Genomic DNA, 26,912 nt, shown 5'->3' with positions numbered 1-26,912 from the left:
TGTGTGCTGGATAATCTGCCCCAGGATGAGGCCAAACTGACATGGGATGAAATGTCTGTCACATAATTGAGTCTAATTTAAAAACATCCTCCATAAATATTGAATAATAACAATAATAATAAAGGGTCAGAAGATGACTTGTTGGAATGAAAATGAGCTTGTAGTTTGTCTGCTTTAATAATGTGACTAGAAAAAGGTGTTGGACTTCAAATATGTCCATTTCTTTCACACTTCACCTTTAAAAGTGAAGCCATGTTGTTCCTTGAAGGAAAAACACGACATTTTCCTGTTTTTATGATAAATGTACGACTTTAATGTGAAACATTCAGAGTTATTTCTCTTGTTATGTTTGTTTGAAGCTGCTTCCTGTTGGCTTCAGCTGTTTGGAGTTTCCATTTTCTAAACTTCTACATTCTGAACCTTCTTCAGCTCTGAACAGATGATGAAACACTGAATGATTTCAAGCACTTTGTCTAATAAACTTACATCTTTCATTCTTTATACAGATTGTGGGACTGTGGTTTGTCAGAGATCAGCTGTGATTATCTGGCAGCAGCGCTGAAGTCCAACCCCTCATATCCCAGAGTGCTGAACCTGAATGGAACCTACAACAACCTGCAGGATTCAAGAGTGAAGCATCTGTGTGTTCTTCTGGAGAATCCACGTTGTCGATTTGAAACTTTGAGGTCAGTCACATGTTTTAGTTGTGCTGAGATGAATATGATGTGAAAGTTGTGCTGACACTGTGGATCAGTAGGCCCACAGACCTCTATACAGGAAGTCTGGTTCTACTCTTTGTAGAACTTTTGATTCCTGATCCTCTGAGTCTGACTCAGTAGATAATGCAGAGTTCTGAGCTGATGTGGGTGAGCGGACTCAGGCAGCCTGACAGAGTTGATGTCCAGGTCTTCCCTGCTTGTCCTGATACAAATAAACATGAGTATCTGGTCAGTGGTTGTTGATCAATGTTCATGAGAATTTGCATAATTAAGATTAAGGAACTGACCTCCCAGCCCATTGTTCCTTCAGTGCTGCTGGTTTCAGTCATTATGCAAATGTCCTGTTTATAAGATTGTAAACCTGCAGTCAGCTGAGACTGAAGAAGTCACTTGGATGAGTGACGAAATATTTCTACCACAAAACGCTACGTCTAGATGAATAGAATCAGCTTTTGGAGAAACATGATTATCCTTGCAGGTCAGATCTTATCAGTCACACCTGTTAGTGCAGCTCTCCTCTAGATTGTAGTGCTTGTTAAACTAGGATGATTTTAGGAGCCTGGACCACAGATCCAAGGGAAGTGATGACTTGGAAAGACTAAAACAACCTATTAGAGGTGTTTGCACTAACATAGATAAATACTCAGATTTACATTTTTATTGTCTCACAAAGGGTTAAAAAGTGAATGTGCACAGAGAGGTTGGTGGTGAGATGGGCACTTCCAGCACTGTAGATGTGTTCCAGCTCAGTGTTCATGGAAATAATCCGGAGAGCAGGATTCCTTGATGAATGTCACATCTTCTTAAAGTTATAATCCACAGGGAAAACTGTGAAACTGTCGATCTGATATCTACTCAGCCAATCAGGTGTTTACATGCCCTTCACTGATCATCAGCCCCACCTTATTATCAGTTTCTCTCTCTTTTTCACATCTGAATTATCTTCACTTCACATTTCAGTCAGTTCAGATTTCATTAGCACGTTCACTTTAGCATAATCCATTTTAATCCAAACACCTTTGTCTTTAAACTCTGTTTGTCAGTCACAGTATATCCAGTACAATCCCCTTTTTCACTGAGTCACACACATTCAGAGATCAGAGTGTCCTGTGTGTGCTCTCATTCACTCTCACTCACTCTCATATGGCTGAAGTCTGTTTGTACACAGGTTAATCTGGGACTCTCCACCATTTGACCCTAGAAATAAAGAAGCTTCTTGGATGAGAGGTGAAAGGTGAAACGTCTTTAAGAAACTTACAGAAGTCCAGATGCCTTTTTTTCTAAGCTCTTTAGATGACTGCGAACCTTCACAGACACCTCATAAGTGAGACTCTCAGAGCTACCAGCCCTTTGCTACAATCACAAAGCTCTTCATTGAAATCAATGATATCAAAGCTGGAATCAAATGAGTCCAAGTCTTCTGCTGATTCAGCATCACATTCATCTTTAGTCCTTGTTCTGCATCCCCACGATGGACTTCATTCCTTTCCAAGCCAGCCTTGAGTGTCCTTTATTCAACGTATTCTCTGCTTTACTTTTACACCTGATTTTAGCTGCTTTATCTCTCTTTCAACAAGTTTCTGTGCCTCGATCTTTTTCTTCTCTCCCTCATAACAAGACAGTTTCTTCTGCCTGAGAACATGTTTGAGTGATTTACTAATCCAGGGCTGATTTTTGGGGAAAATGTTTTCAAAGTAATCCCCATTTTTCCCAGAAAGAAATGTAAGTAGAAATAAATGATCCTAGTTAGAACATGAGCCTTTAAAAAGGCTCTTCTGAGGCTGCTGCCAGTGGTCAAAGCCTCCAACAAAGCTCTGTAAGTAAATATGTGATCATAGCTTTAGTTTTTAAATGTTTATTCTAGTTAACACAGATCAGGTGGAACAACTCAAATAAAATATCAAAACTATTAAGTGATCATCAGTACATATATTGTTCAATACTGAATACAATGGAGCACAAATTGTCCACATTTCTGAAATATTTCTGGGTGTAACTGTTACCAAAGTGCAATTTAGACCAGGTCTGTGGTTGTTATCCAAGTGTTAATCATCAATTCTACTAAAACAAATACAAAATAAAGAAATTTGACAGATTTTGTTGATATCAAAAGCACACTGAACAATTCAGTGTTGTTTTACTGCCGTTCTCTCTTCACTTCTTCTCCTCTGATTCTCTCCACATGTTGCTCTGCATAAGTGCTCAGTTTCAAAACAAAAACAAGATTTAATATTGCTAAATATAATAGTATCTAGTTACACTTCAACATAAGTGTTTTATTTTTGTAATTGTTTATCTGTTATTTTTCAGACTGAGTCACTGTGACCTGTCAGAGAGAAGCTGTGAAGCTCTGGCCTCAGGTCTCAGCTCTCAGACCTCTAATCTGAGACAGCTGGACCTGAGTAACATTAACCTGAAGGATTCAGGAGTGAAGCTTCTGTCTGAATTACTGAAGCATCCACACTGTACACTGGAAACTCTCAGGTGAGATCAAGCATTTTTCTTTCATCAACTGACAGAATTAGCAGATTAATAATAAGGCAGTCCTCTAATAAGAGGAGAAGTGGAGGTGTTTTGAAGGGCAACATACTCTTATGTTAACAAGCCAGGAAGTAGTTCCTGGGAACTGCTTCCTTTGTTATTGTCTAAGTAGAAAAATGATGGTAAAACAGTGAGTTTGCAGAGGTGAATCCACAGCACACAACACAACAATGCTGTTGCGTGCTGAAAGCAGACTTCTCACATATTCTGAGACTGCAGGTTTCATCACTGTCCAACCAAAATTCACTGAATATCCAAAACTACGCTTCATGTTTAAGAAAACAGATGATCAGGGGGATTTGAGTTTACATCTTTTTTGTGTAATCTGTTCACCTGCTGTTTTAGCTGTTTGGTGGTTTTTGAGATGGTTTTGTGAACTTTTAGCTGAGATTCTGACATTTCTGTAGATACCACACATGTCTAATTACTTTGTATAGCATGAATGGCCATAACAAGGTTTTTAACAGTAAGAAAAGTTGTAAAACTTAAGAAAATATAGTTAAAAGTCCAAAACCTTCTACGTCTGGTCGCTTGTGGTAAGGAGCAGATCAAACGAGTAAAGAATTACGTTATAATTATAAATGGCTTCAACAGCACATTCAGGTCTGTGAGACTCATTCAGACACTGAGCCGTGGCTCTGTGCTATATGCACATATTTCTGCATCTCTGCCATTCAGACACACTTTATATATAATTTATTTTATGTAGTATTCAATACTGAACTGTACATTTAGTCTTTTTAAAGGCAGCAATTTGTATTCAGTGTTTTCATAAAAGCCTTGTTTTTATCCATTTACTGCTATTAGGAAGAACATACGTGAGGTTAAAGTGTTTGGCCACATGGTTTGCTCATCAGAATAAAACCTCAGCCGTGCTCACATTGATTATCAGCAAGCCTGAAAATTCATCATTATTTGACATATGAAATTATCTCAAGGGCTGGATTTGGCCCACGGGCCATATGTTTGACACCCCTGATTTACACAGTTTGGTATTCAATGTACAAGTGAGTTAGCTCTCAGCTAACTAGCAGACAAGCTAACTGCTGGGACTGCGTCTTTCTAACAAGAGCGCCAGACACTGGTTTTCTTTGTGGATGATGATGTATTCTCACACTGATCCTTAATGCTGATGCTGCCATCCACCCACTGCTCCTGGATTCCTCATCATCATCTCCATCAGCCCTCACAATACTCCACCTTCATCAGCTTCATGTTCAGGAGCCTGGATGGACAGTAATTCTTTCCATGGGTTATGGTGGGACATTGAGAGCTGAAGTCAAACAGCAGTGAGAAATGAAAGACTGATTCATTTCTATTTAGTCTTGTGATGTGCAGCTTTGATCAGAGCATTAAGGCCCAGCAAAGATTACTAAGGTCATAGAGTCACTGATGAAACCTGTGTGCTTATAGAAACTGAAACCAGATGAACCAGAATAGAAGGACATTAAAATGAAGTGTCAGCTACACAAAGGCAAAGCTATTCAGTTGTTGGTGTGAGTTATTTAAATGGAGGATGGAGTCAGACTTTAAGCTGCTGGACTCAGTCACTATATCCTGTTCTCCTCATAGAACCTGGATACACAGACTCACCTGTGACACAGTGACACACAGTGTGGGCTACACACACATTAGAAAGTGGATCAGTCACACTTGTACAATCATTTGTTGTGCTGGGAAACCATGAACACTTTGAATCACCATTAATGGCATTGTTACAGCAACATTCAATCACGAGTTCAAAAGTAGTGTATTGTGTACTTATTTTAATAGTACTGCAGTATGAGAAGTGCAACATTCAGTGTGCAGAAACAAATCAGGTGCTTTCTAACAGCAGTGTTCCCTTTAACACAGCAGCAGTTCAAATATTTCTGTCAGTCTGAGCTGAAACATGAATCTAATCAAATATCAAATCAAAGTTTTTTGCCTCTGCCAGGACCTTAACATTTGATCTAGTTTTTTACAAAGTTCCCCTCAGCGTCCAGAGCCACCAACATACCTTTGATCAACAGCAAGTGAACATTTGTAAATGTGTGTTTTCAGAACAGGAAGCAGCAGAACTATTGTTCTGTTATCAGGGAGCAGCACAAACGCTCATCAGCTCATTTACTGTGTAGGGACTTTGAGTGTGTGAAGTGTGTGTTTGTGCTGGATTTCCTTTGGAGAATCTCAGTCAGAAACAAGACAAAGAAAAACTCTTTCAATAGTCCAGGTTGAGCTGACAACATGAACTGCATTTATCTTCCTCTGACTTGACATTTTCTTCCTCCTCTGCACCGAGCCAGCTGCTAAGACTCACAAGCTCATTGACATTTTCTGATGATAAAGAAACTCTCTTCTTCTGTACAATATGAGCAGCAACAGAGAACAAGCTTTCACAGGTACAGATGTTGCAGCTGTGGCCAAGTACATGTGCTGCATGTTTGGAGCAGCACTCTAATGGACAGGCCTCTGTACTGATGGTGGGCTCTGCTCTGTATCCACCACACTGTTCTCAGCTGAGTCTTCCTCCTGTTCACAATCACACTCTGATGAAGCACCAATAGGGCCAACTTTTTCTCTGGTGGCTCGGATGTTGTTGCTTCCACAGGTTTCCCTCCAACAACCCTCTGTTCCTTCAGTAAGTTCAGTAAGATCTGGGTAAACACTTGAGCTCCTTGAATCTGGCTCCAGTGCAGCAGCAGTTTTCACATATACAATGTTGGCATTTTGCTTGCATGTCTCCAGGTCTGTTCTGAATGTAGACTTGAATTTGACCACGTAGGCGGGGTCATCATCTGAGCTCTCCAACACCTGAGAGAGATGACAAAACACAGAATCACAGAGCATGAAACCAACGTTTCTCCTCCCAGAAGTTCAGTCACAGACCTGCAACAGAAACACGAATCAAAGATTCAAATGACGCAGAGCATTCATTTACTTATATCCACAAACATGTCCTCTACATATTCATGCTGTATTTACACACACATACAGAGGCTGTTTGTCTCTCACACACAGACAGGACACTGAGAAATACATCATGTTAAATATACCTGCAGGCTTCCAGCTGTGCACTTTGTCCCTGTTAGCTGTGATTGCCATGGCAAACTTGGTGTTGTGCGCGATGCAGGAACGTGTTCAAAGGCAGACGTCTGGCAGCAGCATCATATTTGATGCACTATCTGTACTGAGTGTGCTGACTTTATTTCAAATATCCCACTGCTGTGCAACATGAATCACATGTTCTGCACGTTTCTGTAACTCCCAGGTAACCATGGTTACCCAGCTACGTCCAGTAGTCTCCAGAGAGACCAACAGCTGGTTCATGTTGTAACACCGTGGCTTTCGTAGTCTCTCCTTTTTCTACAGCTCATGTATTCTTCTTGTGATGGTGCGTCTTGAGGGAGGCTCATACATGCCGTCATTTGTTGATCCTAAGAACGTTCCTCAGACCGACTTCTTCAACAACACTAATCAGCCTGAAGTTTGTAGCTACTCACTTCACTGTGGCGTTTGTTAGCTTGTCTTTCTTTGGTTTATCTAGACTCCTCCCACAAGCTGATCCAACGTAGTCTGCCCAAGCCTCCCACCTCTGTTTGTTTGGGTGGTTTGTTTGCTGCCATCAACAGCGTGTAATGCATTTAAGTGATACTTCAGACTTGAAGTACTCCGACGATAAAAAACTCAACTTTGCTTAAAAATAACTTTAGTTGTATCAACACTGCCCTCTGGAATAATTAGACTTTGGTGACAAACTGATGTGATCTCCATGTTTCCTTTGTTGAACTGTGGGCGAGTGTCAGAACTGAATGTACTGAGTAACATGTAGAGTTTAAATATGTGTCTAGAGCTGGGCGATATATCGAGTTTTTAAAAAATATCGATATATTTTTATACGAGATATAAGATGTGACAATATCGTTTATATCGATATAGTCTATGTTACCTTATAACTATACTTGTGGAGCCGCAAGTTTGCCTCTCTTTCGTCCACTTTTGTCTTTACGCAACATTACTCGGCCTCGCCTTTCCTTCACTGAACACAACTCCCCCTCGTCCCCCATCGCTTCACCTGCAGGAAGCGACAAGATGGACACGGCAAATCTCCTTTAACGAGTTACTGCACATCGCTGGACGGCGTCAACGTGTTAGCTAGCTAACCACGCTAACAAGCTAACCACGCTAACGCCATGCAGCCCAGAGGCGCTACACAGCCTAAAATCCTTTCATTTTCTCAAAAGTTGACAGCGCGCCTTATGTATGAATTCTGGTTGTGCTTGATGGCCGCGAACCGATTTTATGTGGAACACGGCGCTCAGCAATCTGTCAAAAATGTTTTAGTACGACTTTGCTAAGCTACGGAGCTGCACCGCTTGATGGATTGTTAGAGCATTACGGCTACCGAGCAGCCTCGCGGAGTGATACGTACTGTGCTTCAACGTAATATTACCCTACTGTGTATAAGGACCATAAATGGCACCTGTTAAGAGACGTGGTTACAAAGAGGATTTCAAACTCAGTGCTGTCAGTCACACAGTAGAAGTTGGGAACAGAGCAGCTGTGAAATCTGTCTTTGTTACTATGCTCTGCATCTTTTAGTTTACATTTTGACTGCACAATTGTGAGCTTTTTGTTATGCACAAAAACAACATTGTTTTCTTTTATTTATGGAGCATTATTATTTAATAAATGTTCATAATTTATTTTTGAGTAAATTTTATGTACATCTATGCTCTATGTTAATAAAAGTGCCTGTGTGACATCTGGGACACAGCTTTGACTAAGAACTCTCTTTTTGTTCTTACTTTATGGCTTTGAAAAAATATATCGAGATATATATCTTATATCGCCGTCCAGGTAAAAAATATCGAGATATGAATTTTGGGTCATATCGCCCAGCCCTATATGTGTCAGTTCCAGTTTTAGAGCTCTAAAGTGAAGCTATCATGTTAGGAATAGACAGTAACACTGAGCACACTGAAGTCAAATCTTTATTTATCCAGTTCATCTGTAGGCTGAGCTCAGTCCATCCATTTAGTGAAATGATGTTTAAAGGTCTCCTTGTTCTGTGAGCGTGCACAGATCCTGAAGCAGAAAACCTGGGTTAACAGAGAAATGATCATCACTGTGATGATGCTCATCATCTCTGACTGGGATTTGAGGTTTTGTCAAAGCAGCAAAGACAAAGAAAGCCTGGCTATGTTGGACTGGGTGTGGAAGCAGCTCCCAGTTTGAGTTCAGGAGACAGACACCCTCTCTACTTTGAAGATCAGTTGCAAACTTTCCTTTTTGATAAAGCTTATAGTTAGAGCTGGATCAGGTGACCCTGAACCATCCCTTAGTTATGCTGCCATAGAGATGGATAACAGACGGATTGTTGTTTTGTGTGTCTGCAGTCTTTCAGGTTGTCTGATCACAGAGGAAGGCTGTACTTCTCTGGCCTCCGCTCTGAGCTCCAACCCCTCCTATCTGAGAGAGCTGGACCTGAGCTACAATTATCCAGGTGACTCAGGAATGAAGCTGCTGTCGGCTGGACTGAAGGATCCAGGCTGGAGACTGGACACTCTCAGGTATGGAGAGAATGTCTGATAGAGGAGGAAGACTTGGAAACATTTCCTGTGTCTTTCACTCACTTCCTGTTTGTTTCCTGCAGATGAGACATGAAGAATCACACATGCAGGAATATTTTCAGGGTTAGACACACTAGTCTAGCTGGATAGTACGTGGATATTTATGTAGGGGGTTTCCAAGGAGTCTGTTTGCAGGAACATTAATGATAAGTAATAAGTCATGTTGAGAGTTTTATTAAAAGTAGACCTACAGTTAGGTCCATAAATATTTGGACAGAGACAACATTTTGTAACTTTAGATACACTTTATTAGGTCACAGGTGTACTATACCTGAGATAGTGGCCACTGTGTACCTAATAAAGTGTCAGCCATGTCTATGTTTCCCATGCGGTATGTCCACAGTCACAGTGACAGTCAGTGACACTGACAGAAGGATGAAACAAGGCTGTGAATCATTTCAGTCTGTGTGTGTGATAAAGAGCCAGACAGGTGCAGCTAACATTTGGAAATGGAAGCTTAAATAATGACAAACTCTACATTCACGGCTGAATTCACAATAGACTTGTTCTCAAGTGCACATTTAGCAGCTAATGCTAATACTGTTTTCCCTTTGCTTTCTACAACTTGAGCAGCTATTGCTAAGTAGGCCACTTTGCTCTGCTAAGGATTTGTGTGACCATGATGGAAACACTGATAATCTAATGCTGCTAAGCTAATGCTGTTTATGGGCCCTGTTAGAATCAATATTTCATTCTCATTCTGTTGTTTGAGAACAATATTAACGTTTCACATCATTATAACACAAGAGAAAAGGGTATTAGCGTTAGCCACTAATGCTTATTCACCTCAAACTAGCTTTAGCTGCTAATGGGAGCCTACTCAGCATAAACCCTTCACATCGTTATAATGCAAGGGAAAAGAGTCACTTATGGCAGCCTATTTAGCATTAACGTCACATCATTATAACACAAGAGAAAAGGGTATTAGCGTTAGCTACTAGTGCTTATTCACCTCAAATTACCTTTGGCTGCTAATGGCAGCCTACTTAGCTTTAACTCCTCACTAATATAATGCTAATTTACATCAGATTAGCATTAGCTGCTTATATTGTTATAAGGAAAGAGAAAACGGTATTAGCATTAGCTGCTAATAATTATTCACCCCTAAAAGCAGCCTACTTAGCATTAACTCCTCACTTCGTTGTTACCCACGGAAAAGAGTATTAGAATTAGCTACTATCATTTTTAATAAGTAAGAGAAAACAGTGTTTTCATTATTGGATAATGCTAACTCACAATAAATTAGCATTAGCTATTTACAACAGCGTACTTAGAATTAGCCGCTCACATTGTTAATAAGTAAGAGAAAACAGTATTAGCAGTAGCGCATAATGCTAATTCACGTCAACGTAGTATTAGTAAATAAGGGCAGCCTACTTAGCATTAACTGCTCACTAATATAATGCTAATTCACATCAAATTAGCATTAGCTGCACAAGTTGTTATAAGGAAAGAGAAAACGGTATTAGCATTAGCTGCTAATAATTATTCACACGTAATTAGAGTTAGCCCCTAATGGCAGCCTACTTAGCATTAACTCCTGACATTGTTATAATGCAGGGAAAAAGAGTTACCATTATCGGATAATGCTAATTCACATCAAATTAGCATTAGTTAATAACGGTAGACTTCTATCATTAGCTGCTGTCATTCTTACAAAGCAAACAGTATGAGCATTAGCTGTTAATCCTTTTTAATCTAAAATTAGAATTAGCCACTAATGGCGTATTGTTAAAAAGTAAGAAAAAACATTGTTAGTATAAGCGGATAATGCTAATTCACCTCAAATTAGTATTAGCTAATAACGGCACCTGCTTAGCATTAGCTGGTCACATTGTTATAAGGTAAGAAAATATGGTATTAGTATTAGCTGCCAATTTCTATTTACCTAAAATTAACATTAGCCACTAATGGTAGCCTATTTAGCATAAACTTCTTAATGCTAAATGAAGTTAATTAATGCTAAATAGGCTTAACTGAAATGAAAGTAATTTTAGCATTAGCTACTGATATTGTTAAAAGGTAAGATAAAACATTGCTAGCAGCAGCGGATAATGCTAAAACATATAATAATTAGCATTACCTAATAATGGCAGCCTTCTTAGCATTAGCTGCTTATATTGTCATAATGCAAGAGAAAAGAGGTGGCAAAAACATTGTTAGCATTAGTGGATAATACTAATTCACCTAAATTAGCATTGGGTAATGATGGCTACGTACCTAGCATTAGCTGATGATATTGATTTAAAGCAAGAAAATTTCGTATTAGCATTAGCTTTTAATGCTTTTTCATCTAAAATTAGAATTAGCCACTAATGGCATCCTATTTAGCATTAACTCTTCACATCGCAGGGGAAAAGTTAAAATTGAATAAAAAAAAGTGTTCACATTAGCTACTCGTATTGTTAAAAAGTAAGAAAAAACATTGTTAGCATAAGGGGATAATGCTAATTCACCTCAGATTAGTATTAGCTAATAACAGCAACTCACTAAGTATTAGCTGGTCAAATTGTTATAAAGCAAGAAAATATGGTATTAGCATTAGCTGCAAATTCCTATTCACCGAAAATTAGCATTAGCCACTAATGGCAGTCTACTTAGTATTAACTACTCACTAATATAATGCTAATTCACATCAAATTGGCATTAGCTGCTAACATCAGCCTACCTAGCACTAGCTGCAAACATTGTTAAAAGGGAAGGGAAAAGTGTTAGCATTACCCAATAATGCTAAACTCGCATCAAATTAGCATTAGCTAATAACAGCAGCCTTCTTAGCATTAGCTGCTCACATTGTTATAATGCAAGGGAAAAGAGTTAGCATTAGCGGAGGATGCTAATAACGTCAAATTAGAAAATATGGTATTAGTATTAGCTGCTAATGGTTATTCACTTAAAATTAGAATTGGCCATTAATGGCGTACTATTTAGCATTAACTCTTCACATCGCAGGGGAAAAGTGAAAATTGAATGAAAAATAGTGTTTACATTAGCTACTCATAGTTAAGCGGATAATGCTAATTCACCTCAAATTAGTATTAGCTTATAACGCCAACCTACTTAGCATTAGCAAGAAAATATGGTATTAGCATTAGCTGCCACTTCTTATTCACCTAAAATTAGTATTACCTGCTAATGGCAGTCTACTTAACATTAACTTCTCACTAATGTAATGCTAATTCACATCAAATTATTTTAGCTTTAGCATTAGCTGCTAGCATCAGCCTACCTAGCACTAGCTGCTCACATTGTTAAAAGGGAAGAAAAAACGATATTAGCATTAGCTGGTAATAATTATTCACCCCGAATTAGAATTAGCCGCTAATGGCAGCATACTTAGCATTAACTCCTCACATCGTTATAATGCAAATGAGGCTAACTTGCATTAAATTAGACTGCTGTTATTAGCTAATGCTAATTAGAAGTAGCTGCTCACATTGTTATAAAGCAAAGGAAAACGATATGAGCATTAGGTTCTAATGCGTATTTGCATTAAATTAGACGTAGGTGCTAATGGCGGCCTACTTAGCATTAGCAGCTCAGATGTTGTAATGCTAGGAAAAAGAGTGTTAGCATTAGCCGTTCACATTGTTATAAAGTTAAGGGAAATAGTGTTAGCATTAGCTACTCACATTGTTAAAAAGTAAGTGTTAGCATTAGTGCATAATGCTAATTCACATCAAATTAGCATTAGTTAATAATGCCATCCTATTTAGCATTAGCAGATAATGTTGACCTTGGCCCACTGGAAAAGTTAAGAACTAAAGATTTAAGATTGTTTCTCGATAGCTTTCTCATTTGAGAAACAAATGAATTCTGTTATTAAAACCAGCTGTAAGGTTTATATTGTTGATTGTCATTTATGCTTAGAAATATTTACTTATATATGCTTAGAGTTTTATAATCGATTGCATGATGATAGAGGTTTGATCCTGAGTAGTCTTTAAAGACTGTGTGTCTTCCAGAGTGCTCTGGCATGCACACACCACTTGGGGCCATGAGAGAGGTCGTACCCTCTCTTACTGATTTATGGTGTAGGACACCAAACTCAATTTAGTTGGGGGCCGCTGCAGGCAGAGTCTCGGTGAGGCTGGGCCACGTTAGGTTTTCCACAAGAAAGGCATGGTTAAAAAATTCCAATCTTCTCAAATCTCTTTATTTTTATTTTTTAACACAAAATATGAAAAATAAATAAACAAATTAGGAATTAATAAGAAAATAAATCAATCTGTAATACATAAATAAAATAATAATAAGATACTTTTAGTCAGTGAACTTATGTGTTTTTTTTTCAGTCTTCTATATCTGCTGTATTTAGATTGAAATGTCTGTATTAACAGTTCTATAACCTTCTTCTGAACATGAATGGAACACTGTAGAAAATGAACTGTTCTTCTGAACATGGCTTCTCTTGCCTACTCCTTGCTGCTAGAGACCTGGCAGCGTTTCCTCTCGCATAGCCGAGCCAGATTTGGCCTGAGGGAGGAAGCAGTTGCGACCCTCAGTATGTCTTGAAGATGATCATCCGTAAGTCTGGACCTGTACTTGGACTTGTTGAAGTTCAAAGTGGAGAAGATCTTTTCGCACAAGTATGTGCTACCAAAAAGGCACATGGTCCGCTTGAACATTGGGGAAAGCCGAGGGAAACTAGGGCTCAATTCTCTCAAAAATTGTCCAAGCTTGTCTGCTTTTCCACTCACCTCCCTGAACTTTGCTTTGAGTTCAGAGTTGCACTGCAGCTCAATGAGCTCCATTTGAAGCACAGAAGGGGCATCTTGCACATCAAAGGAGAAGGGGTCTGCAAAAATTTGAAAGGTGGCTCTGTGTGTCTTGAAGTCAGCAAATCTGTGATCAAATTCCTCCTGTAGCCTCAAAATGACATCAACATACTTGTCAGCACTGAATGGTGTGCCTGCATCCACCAGTGCCTTGCATGCTGGGAATTGGCAAAGGTTTGTCTGAGAGAGCTGAGCTTTCCAGAGCGCAAGTTTTGTGGAGAATGCTCTCACGTTGTCATAGGCAGCACTGACAAGTTGCCCCTGGCCTTGTAACGTCTTGTTCAGTACATTAAGCTCATGTGTTATATCAACAAGAAAAGCTAAGTCCATGAGCCATTTGGGATCAGTTAGCACAGGAACACTAACTCCATCCTTCTCCATGAAGGCTTCACTTCTGCTCTCAACTCAAAAAGTCTCTTTAATACATTTCCCCTGCTGAGCCAACGTACCTCAGTGAAGTCGAGCACATCCCCATATTCTGACTCCATTTCCTCTAAAAAAGCACAGAACCTTCGGTGCTTTAAGCCCCTGGATCTGATTTGGTTGATGCATTTCACAACAATAGACATCACATTGTCAAACTTCAGGCATTTGCTGCAAAGGACCTGCTGATGGATAATGCAGTGCAGAGCAATGGCCTCCTCCACGCCTTCCTCTTCCAGTTTTTTTTGAACAAGTGCCACCAGTCCATTTTTCCTCCCTGTCATTGATGGCGCTCCATCTGTTGTTATTCCAACAAACCTCTTCCATGGCAAACCAACATTCTCAATGGCATCACACAGCTTGTAAATATCTGCTGAGCGGTGGTCTGGCCATGCATTGGAATTACTGTGAGCAGCTCCTCCATCACTTCAAAACTGTCATCAACACCACGGACATACATTGGGAGCTGGGCAGTGTCGGTGATGTCTGTGGTCTCATCAAGAGCGACTGAGTATACACTGAAACATTTGGCTTTCTCACACAGTTGGTCATAAATGTCACTTGACAGGTCAGAAATGTGATCTGCTGCGGTGTTGGCAGAAAGGCTGGTGTTGCTAAACTGACCTTTCTTTCCCGGACAGACTATATTTGCAGCCTGCAATATGCACTTTTAGACAAATTCACCTTCTGTGAATGGCTTCCCTGCTTTAGCAATCATCTCACTAACCACGTGGCTTTGACTGCTGCATTATTCTCTTTGGTTGCTTTCTTGAAGAAATCTTGCTGCCTCAGTAGATCTGTTTTAAGACTGGCAACCCGGTTCGCTCTCTCATCTCCCTGGTGTTTTGCATCCACCTCTGGTTAAGTATAAGAGCCCTTTGTTAGGGGGACCACTGGACTCTTAGCACCAGCTTTGGGGTCACAGGGTCACATCTGGAACACACACACACACACACACACACACACACACACACATACCTGCACTATGCACAGACTGGTACTCTTTGTCCATACCTGTGTAAGACGTCATATGTTAATGAACTTATGCATATTCATGTAACCTCAATAAAGAGCAGTGTTACGAGGGAGCAGACGAGAGCGACTGAGGTCAAGTGAAGGAACGGCGCTGTCACAGTTCTCTCCCTCATGAATTGTCTGGTTCCAGCGGTGGGTCTGTGCTAGACGACCCATCACCAGCTTTTTCCAGCTTTTTCCACTGGTTACCAGTACGTGGTTGAATCCACTTCCAGATCTGGTTGTTTGTCTTTAAATCTCTGAATGGATTGGCTCCATCTTATCTCTCTTTAACAAAATAATCCAAGTCGAGCCCTCAGGTCTGCAGATAAGTAGCTTCTGACCAGAACTAGACGTAAAAACAGAGGTGAGCTTTATCGATCGCTGCAGCCAAACTCTGGAACAGTCGCCCTTCACATCAGGTCGTCACCAACACTCGACATTTTTAAAACCCGGTTGGAAACACATTTGTACTCTGTAGCTTTCAATTCTGACGAGTCTTTATAGTAATTACTGTGTATGTTTCCTATTTTCTCTCTACTCTGTGCAGCACTTTGGCTCAAGCTGTTTTTAAATGTGCTGATAAATAAATGTAGATTTCTTTGAATAAAACAGTGGAGCCGAGCTTTGAGCTCAGTGTGTAACAGTGTGTGTATGAGAGCCATGTAATGTCCATGTGTGCATGCTGACTGTGCTGCTCTGACCCCCCTCCTCCTTTCAGGGTGGAGCCTGCTGGAGTCCGATGGTTGACACCAGGTCTGAGGAAGTGTAAGTGTGTTTTTAATGGGATTCATGAAAACAAAGCAGCACACATTCAACCATCTTCATCATGTCAGGAGTCATCATCAAAGTGTCAATCAATGAACAGATGATGGATCAATAACTGCAGCTGGATTGTGTTTGTTCTCTCCATCAGATTCCTGTCAACTCACAATCGACACAAACACAGTGAACACAAAGCTCCAACTGTCTGACAACAACAGGAAGGTGACACGTCTGGAGGAGGTTCAGTCATATCCTGATCATCCAGACAGATTTGATTTCTGGGAACAGCTGCTGTGTAGAAATGGTCTGACTGGTCGCTGTTACTGGGAGGTCGAGTGGAGAGGAAACGTTTATATATCAGTGAGTTACAGAAGCATCAGAAGGAAAGGAGACAGTGACTGTTTTTTTGGACTCAATGATCAGTCCTGGAGTCTGGAGTGCTCTGATGATGGTCCTGAGTGTGTCTGTCACAATAAAAGAGTAACATCCATCTCCTCCTCCTCCTCCTCTGTCTCTAACAGAGCAGCAGTGTATGTGGACTGTCCTGCTGGCACTCTGTCCTTCTACAGAGTCTCCTCTGACACTCTGATCTACCTCCACACCTTCAACACCACATTCACTCAAACTCTTTATCCTGGGTTTAGGGTCAGTTCCTGGCCTCCTGGTTCCTCAGTGTCCCTGTGCTGAGTGGGGTGTAAAGAGTGTCTCCTGTTACAGAAACACTCTGACTGTTGAACAGATAGTTCAGTCTGTACATGTCTGTCTCTTTCACTCACAAACACGTTTTCAGATTCATGGATTCAATCAGTTGATGTTTGAAACTCTTCTAAATGATTCCTTGTAAACTTCTTCCTCTTCAGTCACAAACAAACAGGAAGTGATGTCACATGTGTTCCTGTCCACACAGCAGAATGAGTCTATTGCTGACAGTGATGTATAAACAGAGTGAGCATTTCTGAGGCCCAAAATAAACTGAGTAGTTCACTGAATGAACAATGGACTGTGAGCTCAGTTCCTTCATCATTAGTATGGATTATATATGTATATGTATTATATTAGTATCATATATATCAGGTGCTGCTGCTGCTGGTTTCAGTCATTGTGTGTCATTGAATTAGAGATGGCACGATACCACTTTTTTATGTCCGATACCGATACCGATATCATAAATTTGGATATCTGCCGATACCGATATGAATCCGATATAGTGTGTTTTTTAATCAACAAAACGTTTTTTTAATATCTTGCTGCATTTTGTATAAGTTTATACTCAAGTTTAAATAAATAACAACACTAAAGCTATTCTGTTATACCTGTATGTAAAAAATACACTGCGTCCAAAATATGTCATAGTTCAGCAACACTGATCAATCTAATAAAGTTAAACCTGCTCCATCCTCCCTATTCTGGTATTTTAAAGAGTACTTAGAAGAAATTTTAAGCAACCTAACTAATAGGGTTGCAAACTCCCAGCAAAAAAAAAAAAAAATAGGGAACCACCCCCCACCCTCCACCTCATGATGCTTAATCGATGTAATCAAATTTAATTTGATGCAGGGGGAAAATGCACAAAAATAAATTATTTTTCCAAGAATAATTAAATAGATTCAACATCTTTCTTCAACAGAATTGCAGACTGCACAGATGGTATCTTCCCAAAGGAAAAAGTAGTATAGCTTACTAGGGTATATTAGACTTAACAGTTACTATATACAGTAATGGACTTCTATATATTTTACACAAGGTTAAAACTTTGGGTGTAAGAGTCAGATAATTATTTATTAAAAACTAGACATTTTAAATGAGAATAAGAAAGAAAAGTATGTCTTTGTGCCCCCTTTTCCCTGTTCATGCCCTATCGGCCCCCCTGGCTAAACTTTGCTAGATCCGCCCCTGCACAATTACCAGCCGTCAGCTACGTAGAAAACGATCCTGGTCTAGAAAGTAATATTAAATAAATTCTAACAACAGCTTATCAAGCTTAAACGTGCTGCTGTTGTTCAGCCGCTGGTTTCCTCTTTCTGGTGAGAAGTGGGCCAAAAACTAAGAAGAGAGATGATCAGCTGATCATTAAGCTGTTTCACGATTGAAGCAGCAGCAGCAGGAGAGAGAGAGAGAGAGAGAGAGAGGCAGTCGCTCCAGGTATGGTTGTTAAGCTTAACGTGGGAATGTTTTACAGACATTCAGAGATGAACTTACACACTTGCTTTACTTCTCTCTGGGAAAACTTCCTCATAGATGAAATGCTGGTTTGCTAGCAAGGCTACAAATACACACAGCTGCTCTATCAGGTGATGCACACTGCCGCTACGTGCTACGGTTATGAGCCGAGTTACGCCGTGTAGCAAGTTTTGTGAGGTGCTTTTTTGATATTTAATGGATCGGATTACATTTTTTATTTCTCGCCGATATCCGATCCAGTAATTTGGGTCAGTATCGGACCGATACCGATACGTAATATCGGATCGGTCCATCTCTAGTTAGAATATCAGGATAAAACAAGATAACAATGTTTACCTGGTCAATATACCAGCTTAATTATAAGCTTAATTATATTCTTACTCAACTACCTAAGTTGATAATTGTTTCTACTTCAACAATGAATGAGAATTACCTATATGCTTAAGCTTCAGCTCATCAATATTTTGTGAAGACATAGCCTTACTCTACCATTTAATAAGAAAATGCATGGCCTTTTTTTTTTTAACAATTTCTGTAACATTTCTTTTCTCTTACCTTACTTCAGTGTGCTTAAAATTTAACATAGCAGAAGGCAGACAGCTAGATATGAAGGTGTTTGACCAGTCTGACACAGAAGTAGACGCAGAGGTGTTTGAAGAAATAGTGAAGGGGTCACCTGTAACCTTCCGAGTCATGCTGAGCAATGAAGAACTTGGTAATCACTCACATACGTATATGTTTATATTAAATATAAAGGTTGAGATTGAAGCATTAACAGTTCAATTTAATGCTTCTGCTTTGGTCATGTTCCTTAATGCACAGGTGTATCTCTATCATCATCATCATCTTCTCCATCTGATGATACAATCATGCTAAACTTCACAATGTGTGAACCTCCTGAAGAAGCAGCCACCACTGAAGGAAGACAACCTAAAAGGCCATGCCATATAAACTATGAAGCAAAAGCTGTGGGTAGTGAACATTGTTAGCCTAATTTGCATGTTTGATGTGAAGTGTTTTTATGTAATCATCTTCCAGTTTTTCTCAAGGTTTAAAAAATTTCTGACTTCATATTTTATGTCTATTTAAGCTGATTGAAAAAATCCTAACAACAAAGCCTGGTGGTGAACACATCATACAAGAGTATGCAAAAACCAAATCTCTGACAGATGATAAACATACTTGCTGCTGAGATGACAGAAGCACATGGGTAAGAATCATAAATGTAGTCTATAAAGAAACATTTTTAGTATTATTTTTAATTGTGATGTTCAATGCCAATTGAGTGACGGTCATCACTGAATTTATACATTAGGACATCTCCCCCTAAAAGTGTAAGAGTGATGTATGCGCAGGGGATTGTTGCTCTGTTTCCATATCTGGAAGACCCATATTCACAACATGGATATGTAAGTAAAGGGGACCTTGCAACATTAAACACATAGTTGTCCTCAGAAATGTTGATAACATTCTGCTTGTATTTAATTACATAGGAACATTACTATGATCCAGAGAGCCGTTCAGGATACCTTGCGTGGCGGTTGAAGACCATTCAAAGAAAAGCTGCAGAGGAAAGAAGTGTCTCACTTTCCAAATCTCCTAAAAGTAAGTTCACTTGTGATTTAAATGATTCTGATCTAATTTGTAGGTAGGAGTCAATCAAATAGTTTTTTCTTAAGTTGGCGGGCCAGGCCGTGGTCGATCCAGACCACTCACCACTGAGACAGTGTTATCAGATGAGGATGTAAAAGCAGCTATTGCGCTTTTGAGACACTCTGCTGATGAAGACACTATCCGTGAAAAGATGAAAGCTACCTTCATTTATCGGCATTCAATGGTCAGCGATGATAAGAATGCAGCAGATGTCTTCACAGTCTTCCCGCGTTTTCTGGACACACCAGGACTGGTAAGACATCTTCATTTGTTGAATCACTGAAATATTCCATGCAGCTTGCAGTTTCACTCATTACACCTCTCTTATCTTCTATTTTTGCATTATAGATAGAACAAGATTTCCTGATTGATGAGGTCACTGCCAACAAATTCTTGGAGAGGTGGCCCATCGATCTCAAATCAAAGATTGTAAAGGAAAGTCATGGACTTGTACCCACCTCGGAGCTCTTGGAGTTGATGTGCAATGCTGAGTCAGCTACTGAAGTTGAGAATGGTATGACTCTGACTGTTTTTATCTGCCATTGTTGGTTATATAGGTAATTCTGTCTATTGAATGTATTTTTGGAGTAATTCTTTGTTTATTCGTCTGTAGGCTGGGACAGTGACATGTCTGCTATCTTGCTGCTGCTACATCTGCTACCGCCATCTGCACAAGGGCGAAAGAGACCAGGAAAGATGTCTGCATCTCAAGCTGTCGATAACCTCATCAAATTCCTAAAGGTATGTTATTTAAAATATATATTCCATCACCGCCATTGTAATGTACAGTAAGGTGATCTAATCTAATGGGATAGTCACTAAATACTGCTGTTTAATGTGTTGTTGTAGGCTGGAACCAGTGTACAGCAGCATCTAGACAACATCAGCCGAAGCAGTCAGCCCTACCTTCTTGCTCAGGGACCCACAAGAAGCAGCATTCACACCTTCTTCATTGTGATTGACAAGCATGCACTTCCATGTAAAGCCACAGGTTCAGTAGGAGCCCTTGATGAACTCTTTAAGGCCCATTATGTCTTTGATACGTCTTACAGTTCATCCCTGACCAACTTTTTCACTTTTCTGCAAACAACCATTTACAACATTGATGTTGGGGAAACAAAGGAAACTCCCAGAGTTGCAGAGTTGCGAGCAAGAATGGTGCGTTAGTATCCATTGAGATCAAAATAATGAAGTGCTTTCTTTGCAAAAGTGATCATGGTAGACCAAACAGCCTTGTAAAACACCTTAAGGTAATTCATGGTCTCTGTACTGGCAGGACACTATATCTCAAATGTGGCCAAGTGGGATGCTCACGTTCTTTTAGTAGTTTTTCTGGCTTTAGAAAGCACCTGAACAAATGCCACGTAAGCAGTTCATTTGATTCTGCAGAACTAGATTTTTCACCAGTTCAAAGTGTTACGGACACAAGTACTGCTGCTAATGATGATGTGGTGCCTGAACATTTAGAGGCTGAGTCAGAATTATCTTCAGCAGACCTTGTAAATAGTTGTGCAGCTGTTATTTCTGATCTAAAGGCAGCAGGTGTAGGCCAAAGTGTAGTGAATCCTGTAGTGAATTCCATGGAAGAGATTGTTCAAGATATCCAACAACATGCTAAAGAAACAGTCATTAAGCATGTATTTAGTAATGAAAGAGAAACAGAAATGTGCAAGAAAGTTGAAGCATGTTTTGATGAGTTAGAGAATCCTTTCTCAGTTCTTAATTCGGAGTACAAGAGGTCAAAATATTTATCAGACAAGTGGGAAACTGTAGAACCAGTTGAATGTGTAATTGGCTCAAGATTTGACACAAGGCGAAATAAAAAGACTGGAACATATGATCAGGCAGTTGTTCAAGATAAATTCATGTATGTTCCAATATTATCAACATTGGAATCAATATTTAAGAGTCAGCATGTTGGAGAAATGTTGAAAAAATCCGACACTTGTGATTCAAGACTCAGAGATATTTGTGATGGATCTCTATTGAAGACTCTTTTTTTCAACAGAAAAGCACACAGTTCAGATCCAAATGTTCTATGATGACTTTAAGGTTGCAAATCCTCTTGGTTCCAAGCGAGGTATTCACGAGTTGGGTGCAGTATATTTTACCTTAAGAAACTTCTCTCCCAAATGGAATTCATTTTTGGCCAACATACACCTTTGTGCCTTATTTCATGCACAAGATCTGAAACGTTATGGTTTTAGTGAAATTCTTGCTCCTATTGTTCGAGACATTAAAGTGTTAGAGAGCGATGGTATTGAGATTCCACTGTTTGGTGGTTATGTTCGTGGTAGTGTGGTACAGGTCACTGGTGATAATTTAGGCTTACATAGCTTGTTTGGTCTGGTGGAGTCTTTCAGTGCAAGGTACTGTTGCAGGTTTTGTTTAGCTGAAAAAGATGACTTTCAAACAGAATTCTCTGAAGATTCCCCCAAAATAGTGTTGCGCACCAAAGACAACCACACTGCTCACTGTCAGGAAATGTCTAATAATCCATTGCTTCCTTATGTTTTTGGTGTAAAGAGTTCATGCTTATTGAATTCACTGACATATTTTCACACAACTGAGAACTTCTCAGTTGTGTGATGCATGATGTTTTGGAAGGAGTGGCCCAGTACGAACTGAAGTTATTGTTTTTGTATTTAAAAGAACAACATCTTACATTGGGAGAACTGAATTTGAGAATACAAAGTTTTGATTATGGATTCATGGAGAAAAACAATAGGCCAGTGGCTGTGAATTTAGGTGGAGAGTCTAATGATCTGGGACTGAATGCTATTCAGACATGGTGCTTACTGAGGAATGTTCCCCTCATGTTTGGAGATTTGGTAACCTCTACTGACCAACATTGGGGCCTACTACTTTTATTACTACAGATAGTTAATATTGTATTTTCTCCTATGTTATCTCAAGGTATGTGTGTATATTTAAAACATTTGATTGTGGAACACCACAAACTGTTCAAGATGTTGTATCCCTAGAAAAATCTTTTACCAAAGCACCATTTTCTTATCCATTATCCTCGCTGCATCCAAAAAATAGGGCCTGTACTTCATAGTTGGTGCATGCGCTATGAAGGTAAGCACAATTTTTTCAAGAAACAGCTCAAATCATTCAAAAATATCACCAAAACGCTGGCCAAAAAACAGCAGAATTATATGGCATACATTTGGCAATCTTCAACAGCCTTTAGTCGGTTAGACATTGGTCCAGGAAAAATGGTGTCTTTAGATCTGGTAAAAGGAGGTTCTGGAATTTCAATAGCAATGCAACTGCCCAATAGAGTTCAAGTTATGAAAGTGAACTGGGCTAAACAGAATGGTATTGTTTACCGCCCGCATTTGGTTATTTGTGGCAGTGTCTGAAATGCCTGTTTTACCAGATTGAGTCAGTTCTGATAATACACGAGAAACTGGTACTTCTCACTTTGCCATTATGTACAGTAGCCTTTCAAGAACATTTCCATGCCTATGAGTTGACCAGGACAAAGCAAGATTTAGTTGTCTTTCATGTTGACAGCCTGCATTATCCCAGGCCTTTTGACATACAATTGTCGTATGGAGTGAATGACAACGCTCTCTTTGTGGTCCCATATTGCTTTCTCTGGTGAGCATCATAGCTACTGTCATTTGTAAGAGTTTGTTATGCTAATAAATGCTGTTACTGTAACCTGTATGTTTGTAGTTATTTTCACAATATAGGATAGATCACAGCCATTTAGAAATATAGCATCATATGATAAATATGAAAAAATAATGAAAATGAAATATTATTACACATTAGAGTGAACTTGGACTAAAAATAACTCTATAAAGTGAAATCATATTACTCTAAACAGTGTGAATAACCCTCAGTGTTAAATATTTTTACACATTTTGTTGTTAATTTTGACACTAAACTGAGTAGAATTAACACTAAAAAGTTAACACTGGTCATAGAGTAAATTTTACTCTAATTTTGAGTGGGACCAAATGTTATCTGAAACAGAGTTAAAATCAACTCTCTAAGTGTAAAATTGACACTCTGTTTTTTTACTGTGTGGGTGGATGTTACACTGTGGAAATGGAAGGTGAGTGTTATTAACCCTCTGTGGTCCACGGACACGCTGCACCTCCAAATCACATGACTGATGTAAGCTGACACAGCAACAAGCTGCAGCCACGCTGAGTCTCTGTTTCAGCCACATTGAAAGTTCGAGCTTCAGTGTTTTTAAATTTTAATTACAGGCCAGTAAATCCAGAGTTATGATGATATATATCAGCCACGCTTTTTTCTAAACACTGTCCTCACGTTTGTGTGTTTTAAGCGTTTTCTAAGGACGGCGCGAAAACAGTAAAGAAAGGAAAAAATCCACATGTTTCCTATCAGTGGGAAAATACACCATGTCGACCAATTAAAAAAAGTCAACATGTGTGATTTGGTTGTTTAGGAAGAGGGAAAAGTTTTGGGAGTGACGGTAACGGCAGAGACAGAGCGAGCGAGTGAGTGAGAGAAAGAGAGTTTTTAGATGTGGGAGATTTGTGACGTTTAGTGTGGAGTGTATACTTAGTGTGTTGTGTTGTGTAGCTGTTCTGTTGTGTAGTCGTTTTGTGTGTCAGTGAGGGCACTAATGAATGTCACAAAGGCACATTTGTAAACACTGTCACTAAGTAGAAAACCAGCGGAGTGATACACCTGCTGTTGTCAGGCTGCAGGTTTGTCCCTGTGCTCTTCTGTCTTTTGGTGGATAAACTTTTTTTACTGACACACATCATTTGTGGGGCAACTTATTGCAACACCTGATTGTTCTCTCATTTTAGTTTTAGTAATATTTGTAAATGGTTGTAGCCTTTGAATAGCTGTAACTGTAGTGAGCACTGTGTGTGAAAGGGTTAAGTGATCAGGTTTAACAGATCAGTGATAAATCTGTGCTGTTGGATCAATAATGAAACAGACTGCTGTTAGAAATAACTCTGATTCTGCTGTTTATATTCTTATCAAATAGATGAGAAATAGTTTCAGTGCGTAACTCACAGAAAGAAGCAGAACAGTTCACATCAGGCTGAAACCTCTGCAGTGTCTTCTTGGCTTCGTCTCTAAAGTTTAAAGTTCTGTAGTATTTTATAAGAAACTCCTTTAAATTGTCCTTCATGCAGCCAAGTTTGTTTCCAGTTAATTCCTCCATATAAAGAAGAAGAAATGACTTGTGTTTATAAAGGATCTTCCTGTTATTCCACGTTTGTTGGAGAGAAGTTATGCTTATAAGTTTCCATGTGTAACAGTCGCAATAGTGTGGTGTCTCTTTAAGACAACTTCATGTTTAGTGATGTCACAAGCATGCGCCCCTGCCCTCTGTTGTATGAACGCTGCTCGCTTCATGTATGATAAGACAGCAGCCGTTCAGCTGGGCCTTGTTGGTGAGGAGTGTTTATTAAAGGACGAGCACTGTGGGATTCCCAGTACCAGTGTGGTCGGGAGTTTTTGACTGTCCTGCTGTCTGCCGCCTCCTCTCAACCACTGAATACACATGTCAGAAAAGCTTGCTCATGAAAACTGTTTCCTCTTCCTACTTTTCACAATAAAAGTCCTGCACAGCTCTACTCTGGTTACTTGATATGTGACTATTGTGGTTATATCAGTTTTGTATCAGATTTCTTTTTTCCTAATACATTAAGGATAATATACTCTCTTTCCTCTTTTCCCAACTGTGGTATAAAGCACAGCTTAGCCTTAGCAAATGTTCAAAGAAAAGTCGTCACTTCCTGATTTCTGTTTCACTGATAAATATTGTCACACTGGGGTTTTTGCAAATGATATCAGTGACCACTGTGTGGCAGCTGGAGTCAGACAACTGAAGCTCCCACAATCAAGACCACAAATAGCTTTCAAAGGAGATTTGAAGCTTTTCTGTCAGCAAGCTTCATGATTTATGGGACTATAACTGGAACAGAATCTACCTGATCACCAATGGTGAGCTGGCATGGAATTATTTTTATGACCCTTTTATCAAAATGATAAATAAGCATGCCCCCATGCTCAGATTTAGAGTGAAATGCAGAAACAATCCTTGGCTTTCTCCTCAGCTATGCAGTCTCCTTAAAAACAGGGATGCTGCTCAGGCCAGAGAAACTAAATCTGGAGCAGATTGGCTGATTTGTGGCAGCTCGGAAATCGTTCAGCCTCCTTCATTAAAAAGGCCAAATCAGAATCCTGTCCTTCAAAAACTACTAAACATCTGAATGATCCTAAAAAATTCTGGAAATAATAAAATCTTCTCATGGTGACATAACCACCAATGAGTTGCAGCCTTTGCTGTAAAGGAGTTCAGGAGTTCACAGATGAAATGTACCTACAAAGAAAGTAGAATTGATTCAAACTTTACCAAGCAGTTCAGCAGGGAGTGGATGTGCTGTTGGGTTGTTGGAGGTACAACACACAAGAAGGCCGATGCAGGTGGATGCAGAGAGAGGCCAGGGCCACGTTCAAACCTGAACACGCTGCACAGTGTTTTGTTCCATTTGTTAGGGATGAATGAAATGCTTCCTTGAAAGGATGTGTGCAGTCACCAGTGGGCGTGGAAACATGTGCGCCCTCATTTGGTGGGTATTGGCGACTGTCAAGCCTTTGAGTCGCCGAGCAGCTGAATAGGGGAATAATGTTGACGCGCCCGCTGTTCAAAACGTAAGTCAAAATTCCAGATTAAAAACTTCTTTATTTGTTATCAAATCCTTAAAATCCAGAAAAACAGTGATCAAAATAAACATTCTAAGCTTGAGCGGTCAGCAAAAGTCGACTTCTCCCATCACCCACTCATTTACAAAAATTCCCTCGGGACGTGAACAGGTGATATAGCAATCACTATTACTATTACCGACACCACGTGACCCAAAGCTACGCCTATCCACAACAGTGGGTGTGCAAGAAAAGTCATCCTGTCACACAGCAATGCCTACATAAATCACACCACTCTGCTTAAATAATAATAATAATGTTTAGTGAAGCAGGTGAAGCAAAGGGCTGCTTTTAATAGGCTGGGAGACCCAGGTGTGCTGCTTTAGCTGGTGAGCCTCTTATGCAAGCCTCCATCTATAAGCTGGGATCATAGGAGCACTGCCAGGTGAAAAAAGAACCCTAAAGCTGAGTCTTATTAAACATCTGCTGCACGAGAGAGTTTCATGGCCCTGCTTTCTCCTGTGCTTGCTGACCACCTCGTCCTGAAACCTCTTCATCATCCTCACAGTTTA

General features: G+C 39.7%; 2 protein-coding genes across 12 annotated transcripts in view; both read left to right on the top strand.

Moving 5' to 3' along the window:
* The window catches only part of LOC118453432 (protein NLRC3-like), an 815,502-nt gene that overhangs the window by 616,278 nt on the left and 172,312 nt on the right, over positions 1 to 26,912 (top strand). Inside the window, exons 18-21 of one of the 11 annotated variants that reach the window (XM_087837942.1) lie at positions 3,030 to 3,203; positions 8,639 to 8,812; positions 15,809 to 15,855; positions 16,004 to 16,853. The exons of 6 other annotated variants lie outside the window; for them this stretch is intronic. In XM_087837942.1, coding sequence (XP_087694068.1) covers positions 3,030 to 3,203; positions 8,639 to 8,812; positions 15,809 to 15,855; positions 16,004 to 16,539 — 931 coding nt within the window. In that variant the 3' untranslated portion in view covers positions 16,540 to 16,853. Of the gene's footprint in view, positions 1 to 506; positions 687 to 3,029; positions 3,204 to 8,638; positions 8,832 to 15,808; positions 15,856 to 16,003; positions 16,854 to 26,912 lie in introns of those variants that run through there. 4 more of the 11 variants (XM_087837979.1, XM_087837952.1, XM_087837987.1 and 1 more) reach the window with 4 other exon arrangements.
* On the top strand, positions 19,130 to 21,665 carry LOC148105986 (uncharacterized). Its single transcript, XM_087838020.1, has 7 exons — positions 19,130 to 19,243; positions 19,349 to 19,442; positions 19,527 to 19,638; positions 19,713 to 19,939; positions 20,035 to 20,200; positions 20,300 to 20,427; positions 20,536 to 21,665. Exons 1-7 carry the CDS (start codon positions 19,203 to 19,205, stop codon positions 20,851 to 20,853), a joined length of 1,086 nt encoding a protein of 361 aa, XP_087694146.1. The 5' UTR covers positions 19,130 to 19,202; the 3' UTR covers positions 20,854 to 21,665.

This window comes from Neolamprologus brichardi, chromosome 3, assembly GCF_056152115.1.
Source record: "Neolamprologus brichardi isolate AB-2024 chromosome 3, ASM5615211v1, whole genome shotgun sequence".
Classification (NCBI taxonomy): domain Eukaryota; kingdom Metazoa; phylum Chordata; class Actinopteri; order Cichliformes; family Cichlidae; genus Neolamprologus; species Neolamprologus brichardi.
The sequence above is the reverse complement of the archived record's forward strand: the minus strand, read 5'-3'. Positions and strand labels throughout refer to the sequence as shown.